Raw genomic sequence first — 9108 nt, 5'->3', positions numbered from 1 at the left:
ATTTTCCCCAAACAGTCTGCCAAGCAGTCGCACACACACACACACACGCATGCCATGCTGTATATATTATCAATAAAACCATTAATTGTGAAGCAAAATGCACTTCTCGGTATATAAGCCCTGATGACTATACGGTACATCATGAAAAGGCGGCTACGGATATAAATTACCGCCGTAGCAGCCTGTGTGATTGACAATTTCCAGTAAGGCGTCAACAACAACGTATACATACGTATACTTAATTAAATGTAATCCGAACAAGAAATAAGTTTAGTTTAAAAAATAAAAAGAGAAGCTTTTCCAAGTGAAATTTGAAATTGTTTTCAAGCAACAAACGCAAGAGGATCCTTCAAAGTTATTCAAGATTATTAAACTTGCTTAAAAATTAATTTTCATTTGTATTAAACAGTTGCTTTGTCTCTGAACTAATTTAACGTAAGTGGAAAGTCAATTATGAGTTCCTGTTAGGGTATACACTATTAAGGATATAAGTAAGCATTTACTGGAAACGCGATTCCGATGAAATCATAGCGACGCTGTCTACTTAAATAGAGTGTCAGTCTCAGGAATTGCTAAAGTCCTGTAGCCAGCAGGTAAGCTGCATGTTGGTTGTGGTTTAAAAGTTACTACAGGATGCTGCCAATAAATTGCCTGTGTGTGCGTGTGTGTGTGAACGTGCGTGTGTGTTTGGTTTTTTCTTCCCTTCGCTTTCATAATCTGCATGCACACATGCTTGTGTATGTTTAACATGTGGGCGTGGCAGCGGGCGCTGCATATAAGTTAAGCAAGCGCTGAACAGCCCACTGGCTTTTATATATTTTTATTTACGCCAAATGAGAAAAATATTTTTAATTTTTAATTTATTTTTTTGTTGTCACGTTTGCGGCCGGAATTGCATTGACCTGTAACATTTTGGTGGCTTTAATGTAAAACGAAAACAAAGTGAAATGCAGCAAAGATAAAAATAAAATATATATGGTATAAAAATACGCATAAAGCACAATAAGTTATTATGGGCGTTTGTGTTAATGATCATTTATAGCTGAGCGACTCTGTTGGGCTTATGCAAATGGCTTCGTGGTCGCGCAGCACAGAGCCAGAGGACAGGACAGCCAGGAGGCCTTATCAACGTTTAACTCCCGTGCGTGCCCAACCGCCCAGCAGAGGTCCCAAAAGTGGAACGCTTAGTTGGGCTGCGATGGTGGTGCTCCCATGGCGTATACGTAATACGCTTGGTAAGATGCTGAGATTTATGCTTAAGTGATGTGAATGTTTTTTCTGTGCAATTTGACAGTTTATTGACTTTTATGAGCTAGTTTATTATAGCCTGCGTGCCATGGCCCCTCCAGTGCTCTGGGAGTAAGCGTTTAGCCAGCGGCTGACAAATAGACCAAAGTCTTTTGTGTTTGTAATTGGGCGCGTGTCTCACATAGGAAATGAGCTGGCCGAATATTGTAGGTTCTCTCTCGCTGCTTCTGCTGCTCTGGTTCAATTGACTTTGCACTAATGATTGCCATAAAAAAAGAAAAACCAGCAATATATTTGTTTACTCGAATGTATGTGCTTGGCATTGAATTTTATAATCCTTGTTAAGTCGCGTGTGTATATAAATATTCGAAAAGTCAGTCAGCATAGTTAAGCGCTTGACAATTGCAGGCAATAAATATTAATCAATATCAGCAGCTGGCTATAAAGCGTTGAAAGCTTGAAAAGAACTTCTGGCAAAGAATTGTGCACACATTTAAGTTGTATTTATTACCATATTGATCATATTCATCAGCTTAGGAGCTAGGTGTCTGAATTGTATATTAATTAAGCTAGTATAAATCCACATTCATTATAGATTTTCATATTTGTTGTTTGAATTCGTTACACGCACTAAGTATGTATATTTAACTGCTGTTGGTTTTATTCAATAATTTGGACTTTCTTTTTGTGTAAAATTCTTCAAAGTGTTGACATTCATGCTATCAATTTGTTAGTTACGCTCGAACAACATTTATTTAGAGTTAGGCTTTTACATTTAACTATAAGGTAGACTTGACAATGCAATATGTATATTTATGTTTAGTTTGACTCGCTTTAAACAAACTTAAACTAAAGTACGAACTGGCTAATTGGCAGCTAATTTGGCTAAGTGTAGGAAAGCCAAGCGATCCACAAACCGAGTTGGAAATGCACACAAAATTCTATCACAGAAGATATGCGTAGAATAAATTAAATAAAAATAAATAGATAACAGGCCAGCAATTAACAACATGTTGAGTAACTTAGACTATATAAAACGTATCCCGAAAATTGTTTCTAATGCCAAATCAAAGCGGGTGCAAGCAGCAGCAGACAGAACAGTTGATGCCACAAACTTAGGCGCGCAGCAGTTGCGGTGGCAAATATCCGGACTCCACTCCAGTCACTGAGTCCAGCCAAATTGCGTGAGGCGGCGCGTATAAAGTACGTCGTATTGGCTTTCAAATGCGGTATGATGAAGCGATGTCCTGCAGGAAGAATAAGCATATATTTCATTCAACTAGTTGCACTTGCTCTGGGCTTGGAACTTACCGCGATGAAAGGAGAAGTCACGCTGCTTGGCATGCGACCAGTTGCCGGCGTTGAACTTAAAATCGCTATCGCTTATGTAGGCCACGCGATAGCCAAAGACCTGCATCTCATCCGAGACGTTGAACATGCGCGGCGTGCGCAGATCCAGCTTCAAAGCCATCGATGAAGCAGACGCTTCAGCTGAAAGCGTGTGGGCCCAATAGGCTTGGGGCCCGCACGCAGCTTGATGACGCGCTCCAGCGTGCCCAGCGGATTGGCCACCTTGCACTTGTAGTCACCAAACTGACTGGCATTGCGTATGTCCAGCTGCAGTGTGGCCCCATAGTCGGCCATGAAGATGCGATGATTGAAGCCCAGAATGCCTTTGTTGTTATGCAGCCAGGTGAAGGATGGCGGTGGCTCGCCCATGGCGTCGCAGCTGAGATTAACTGAGCCACCCATATACGAATACTGAACGGGCAGCGTCTCATTGTAGAACCACTGCGGTCGGTCTGCAATGATGCATGTGCTCATATGAATGAGAATGTTAGAGCGAAGAGCGTTTACAACTGCAGCTGCCCGCATTGAATTGTTGCCAAAGTCTTTTTATCACCCACTGGCCGTCTGTCTGTCTGTCTGTCGCTTGCATCTATTTAACCATTGCCCCTAGAGCAGCAACTGTCGCCATTCAAGCGTTAACTGATGCCACATTTCAACACACTTTGTCGTTGTCCTTGTGGGTGTCGGCCCCGCAGCCCCCCAGCCGCCCAGCCACACCCACCGCAGCTCATTCAAGTTTATTGCTCAGGAAATGCAAACATTTGAGCTGCAGCTACAAATTAGTTTCGGTTGCCTTTGCCTTGTGCTGTTTGCTTTTGGCTAAAGCGAATAACAGAGCGTCAGAGAGAAGAGAGAGAGGGAGCGACAAGTTGGTCATTGGTCATCACTAAAAATATTGACACCATTCAGTTGGCTGCATGGGTTGGGGAGCCCAGCAGCTGATTGCTGCGAACTTATTGCCAATATTTAGGACAAAGTTTAACTCGCAGCTTAAACATGCATCAATATGTTAAACGCTTGTCATGCTGTCAATAATCTGCATACGCTGATTTGAGATCTACTGCTGCTGCAATTTCGTTTACCCCCATTCCTTGGCTGCAGCTTGAACATTTGCGCATCTCGAAAATCTCATTAAAGCCAACGATGCATGTATCGCTCAGTTAGCGCTGGGGCGTTTGCAGCTGAGACAGCAATAGAGAGAGAGAGAGAGAGAGAGAGCGGGCGGGGGCACACAATGCAAATAACTTAAAGGTGCCGTCAGCAATGCAAACAAATTGCAGCAATTCTCTCTTGCAGTTGCAGCAGGGGATAACAATATTTTTCAAGTTTAAATATTAATAAATAGTAAATAATATTTTGCAAGCAGTCAGTCGTACTACACAAATGAATATATAAAAACGTTGCTGTGCAGACTTTGAACAATTAAAAATATCAACTTACGCTGTATCCTTAGCAATATGGTTATTTGATCGGAGTCGGAAAATGTGGGCGTAATGCGCATAGCTCGACATGTGTATTCGCCAGCATCCGTTTGGCTAACATTTCTGATGAAGAGTCCGTCGGACAGGCGCTTGTGCTTGGTTGAGTTCACAGCTGCCACACACAGAGAAAAGAAACAAAAGTATTCGTTTTTTATTTCCCCAATTGAGTTGAGTCTAAGTCGAGAGCTGCGTAACAAAGTTGCTGGCTGCTGTGCAAACAGGAGCGAGTAAGTTTAGCATGTGCTGCGATACTAACTGTTTATATATTCGCCATTGTGCAGCCAGGAGACTTCCGGCGTGGGCTGTCCCTTGACGAAGCAATTGACCAGTGCATCTCGTCCTTCGCGCACCGATTGCACCAACTCGGTCTTGTCAAATGAGATTTTCTCTATGTTGTAAATAAAGAATGTAAATAAAGCATGAGAAGCGAAACGCTGTAGTTCGATTGCAAACAAGGAATGCGATTTGCATGACTTTGCGCATGATTTGCAATATGAACTTTAGTTTATTAGATATGTGCAAAGAACAAAAAAGAAACAAAAGAGCTGTCTCTTATTTTAATATTCAAAATATTATGTCTTGAATTAATTTACTATAACTCTTTACAGACAGGACATTGCTTAGGGCTGGATGGTAGTATTTTTCTTTTATTTATTATTACTCTGTAATTTAATTTTAATCAAAGTGCGCTCGGGGCAGTCTCATAGCTCTGCTCTTTGATTTATTATGATGTAAATATGTAGATACGTGTGTATGTGTGTGTAAGTGTACTTACGATTTACAAGCAGCTCAAAGGATTTTTTCGCAGTCTCCTCATTCAGCTCACAAGTCCAGTTGCCCTTATCATCCAGTGAGATGTGCTCAAAGACCAAAGCAAGCAAGCCTAATAAAAGCAGCACAAAAGGAGATACAAAGTAAGAAGGCGATAGAGAGAGAGAGAGAGAGAGAGAGAAGAGTTGGGGAAGCGGATATGCCGCACTAATGGGCCAGGCTTTCAGCTTAGACTGAAGGCATTTCAAAGTGTGGGCGTCTTACCCGTTTTTTTTTCAATGTGAACTCGTCCCTTGGTGTTCTCACGGGCCTCGCCACGGGGATCACGCCACTTGGTGTCGATATCCTTTTGTACTGTTCTGCAGAATATGATGAAGGAGTCATTTACAAAATGCGTTATTGATGGCGTTGATGGCGTCAACATGAGTGCTGCATGTGGTTGTGTCGGTGTCGGTAATGGTAATGGCGGCGGGAAACTCTCGGGCTGGCCAACTCCTAAAGCTGCAGCTGCTGCACAACAACAACAGCAACAGAAAAAAAAGAGAGACACACATTAAATTTATCACTCTAGAGGCCAACAGCTGCTGAAGAGCTGCAAATAGCGATAGCTCATTGAGATTAGCTTGTTGGCAACTATGCTGCCAACTTGACTGCTGCAGCTCATAAAAAAATTGCTGAGCTGAAAGAATGTTATAAATAAGAGAAAAGTAAACTTATAGACAAGAGTGATTTAATTAAATTAGCTTTGCTTTGCTTTGAACTTCAGCTTAAGTCTTTAATTTGCTAATTGAGAACGAGTCCGGCACGGACTCTGTAATGATGTAAACAAGACTTGGAATTTCAATATTAACTCATATTTTATACACAGCTATCTAGATAGTGAGCAGTCGTCTCTGCTCTGCTGTAAGCTGAAGGATATGCAAAGCAATTTTATTGTCCTATTAATATTCATTGCAAATGTATTTCTCAATTGGTTTCGTCTAATTTTGTGGCCTCGCCTGTTGGCCCAGCTGTTGTCCTGGGCATTCCCAAGTTGCGCATATTTCGACTCCCACCACGCGACAATTTTCCGCTCATCCGGCTCTGCATATATGCAACCAGCCACCCACACAGCTCACACAAACTATTGCCCATTGCCATTTTCAATTTGAGTTGCCTTTGTGCGAATGTAAATTGAAAACAAATAACCACAACTAAACTATTTTGAATTCGCTTTGTGTGAGAGGAGTTTTTAATAATGATTGGTATAGAAAATACACAATTTCAAAATGAAATATTTTTTATGAAGAAATATTCTCAATAATTATCTTTTTATAAATCGGTTTTTTTTTTTAATTTATAAATAGCTGTCAATAAAAAGTTATTTTGATTAAATTGATTACTTTGAGACAATTATGTTAATGCAGAGCGTGAACGATTCCAATTGAATTATATTTACCGTTGTGTGCTAACTGCAGCAGGCAGCAGGCTAAGATTAAAATATCCATTGCTTGTTCGAATATATTATTTGTTTTTTTATGTTTTTATTGCTTGCGGTGCTTTTAATTTGTAATTACACATGTATTCATTTATAAGTATAATTAATGGTTAATTAATGAGTCTTCCCTTGTTTTTTTTTTTTGTACCCGTGGCTAATTAGGCCTGCTCTCGAGTCGCGTTTTCACTGTCAGGATAACGACACATGACTGCGCCAAAACAGTCGTCAGTTGGCCAAAAAAAATCAGAGTATGGGAAATCGAATGCGAATGTTTCATGTGTCATCAAGAGCCTTAAGGGGCACAGCCATAATGGCAACAACACTTTCACTTAACTGGGCGTGCAGGCTAAAGCATGATATCATTGGCATTGAATTCTGGCACAAACACACGCATAGACATAGACAAAGTCGAATACGGCGGTTGCTTCAGCGGCACCATCATCATAATCATTTGTTTTTTGTATTTTTTTAGAGATTTTTTTGTTTCCTCTGCTCTGGCAAGTTCTTTTTATAGTTTTTTGTACTGAGCACGGGCACAGAAGCACAAAAGCAACGATAACATTTCCGGCAACATATCCTTTGGCTCACAGCTCACTGTTGTCTAAAGTCCTTCACACCGCATTCACATTTACGTAAAATCAGTGCGCTTCACTTGGCAGCTCTGCCCACTTTGCGACTCGTGATCCATTGCAGCTGAGCGCTGAAGTTCAACTAAAGCTGCATATGCAGGACGACAGCTGTTCGGGACTAGGACACGCACTCTTCGGTTACGCGGGGTTTTACTTCGTTTCCATTTGACTTGATTTTCCGGCACTCTGCGTTCAAAACTCTATGAGATCTAAAAATATACTAAAGGACATGTCGCATCTTGTGGAGTCCTTTATTATCATCGCATCGTGCGAATTCCGACGCCTTGTGCGAGTCCTTTCAGTCGCATCAGTTTGTTGCGCAACATTACGAGCGTCAAGCAACATTTCCAAATCCTTCTCAATATGTTCCTTTGCAAGGATTCCAGTAAACATTTGCATCAGCGAATTCTAGGAATCGGCTGTCGCTTTATTTTGTGCAAGTGTGTGTTAGTCTGTTTGATATACATATGTATGTTAACAAAATGTTAAATTTTTTTGCAAAAAAATATCTTTTGAACATATTGTTTTTCTATGTCCAATATCCCTTTTTTGCGCATATGACCAAAAATGGGCCCGTGTCCAAATTTAACATTTCTCTAACATATGTAAGCAATGAGGGGAAAATTACTACTGTAATGTTAAGCGAGCGGGGAACTGTCAACAGTCGCGCCATCTATTGGGAGAGATTAAAATTGTTACAACGACACTTGAATAACATCGAATTATGGCAAGACGACTCATTTACATAGATGGCGTCACATAAAGTGAGAAATAATTAAGTTTGAGAATCACAACTGTGAGAAATAACGCGTCAACGCGTGACTGTCAAAAGTGTTGCCAAATGAGTAAAATATGAGTGATGCCTAATGAACTTATTATTATTTTCATTTTAAGTTAAAAGTTGCCGCTGCGACAGAACTTTGTAATTTGGTAACAAAAATGTGGACTTACCAGTTGATTGGCGCCGTCTGCCTAGGATTGCTAGCTATCTGCAGTGCACAAATCGATCGCGTTGATGATTCCGATCTGATTCACCTATTGACCGGTCAAGGCGACGTGGTCACTTTGTTCACCAAAAACAGATGCGTGGAATGCGAGAAATATGAAGAAGCTGTTGCGAAGGCCCAGCATGAGCTTAAGGAAACGCTGGGTGCCACTGTGGTCAAGGCAGAAAACAGTAATTTAATTCATATTTACGATCCAAGCCTAGAGCCGGCTTTGTTGTATTTCAGACGAGGCATTCCTATACTCTACTATGGTGACGTCAACGAGGAGGAAATAGTCCACTTCTTCAACGATAACCGCGAGCCGTCTGTTAAGGAACTGTCTGATGAAACTTTTGAGCACCTGACACAAGCCTCGACTGGCGCCACAACTGGAGACTGGTTCGTGTTCTTCTATACCGCCGAGTGTGTACTTTGCCAGCGCTTGTATGCTGTATGGGAAGCTGTTGGAGGCAGACTTAAGCGCCAAATGAATGTAGCACGCATCAATGCCCAGGGCGCCGGTGTGACCACAGCAAAACGTTTTAAAATTATGGAATCCCAAGAGCCAGCTTTAATATTCCTGCGACAAGGCAAGCTGTATCGTTATCAGTCCAAGGATTACACGCCCAAGGCTTTTATTGAATTCGCTGAGAGCGGCTACGCAAAACAAACTCATCCAGAAGCAGTGCCGCCATTAGCTGGTATGATGGATGATATCTCCCTTGCACGCATCTCTGAGTATTTGAGAGGACTCGACACGATCCCTCTGGCACTTATGGGTAGCTTAACATTAGTATTGCTATTATTAATTGTCAAAAAATGTTGTAAGGCACCAGAAAAACAGCCAAAAACAAAAAAGAACAAATAGTTCGTGTAGAAACACGCAACATTCCAAGAAACAAATTATACTTTCTTTAAATTTATATCAATATAATATACATTTTCGATACGATTTCGATGTTTTGAGTATTTTAATGATCAACATCTGACACATTAAATATTATATGTAGACGCTGCAGAGGTTTTAACCTTTACTCATTGGCCAGGCCAGACTCTTTGGCGATTGTTTATTGTTGCTTAGTTCGTTTGATATTGCAAACGACTCTTAATACTCAATTGGCAGGCCGTAGAGTACTCCGTCAGTATCTCCTTACTTAGTCTGATAT

General features: G+C 41.1%; 2 protein-coding genes across 2 annotated transcripts; one reads left to right on the top strand and one right to left on the bottom strand.

Moving 5' to 3' along the window:
* Positions 1-1737: 1737 nt before the first annotated feature.
* On the bottom strand, positions 1738-7015 carry LOC108608319 (neural cell adhesion molecule 2). The gene is given in 9 exon segments (XM_017999690.2): positions 1738-2495; positions 2560-2722; positions 2725-3050; positions 4039-4191; positions 4336-4467; positions 4855-4962; positions 5115-5209; positions 6289-6318; positions 6960-7015. Coding segments are annotated over 9 exon segments (1254 nt in total). The 3' UTR covers positions 1738-2304.
* An 834-nt stretch (positions 7016-7849) lies between these two features.
* Positions 7850-8867, top strand: LOC108607863 (thioredoxin domain-containing protein). Its single transcript, XM_017998949.1, has one exon. It carries the CDS (start codon positions 7896-7898, stop codon positions 8808-8810), a length of 915 nt encoding a protein of 304 aa, XP_017854438.1. The 5' UTR covers positions 7850-7895; the 3' UTR covers positions 8811-8867.
* Positions 8868-9108: the final 241 nt, after the last annotated feature.

This window comes from Drosophila busckii, chromosome 2L, assembly GCF_011750605.1.
Source record: "Drosophila busckii strain San Diego stock center, stock number 13000-0081.31 chromosome 2L, ASM1175060v1, whole genome shotgun sequence".
Classification (NCBI taxonomy): Eukaryota; Metazoa; Arthropoda; class Insecta; order Diptera; family Drosophilidae; genus Drosophila; species Drosophila busckii.
Note: the sequence above shows the minus strand (reverse complement) of the source record. Positions and strands in the feature narration are given on the sequence as shown.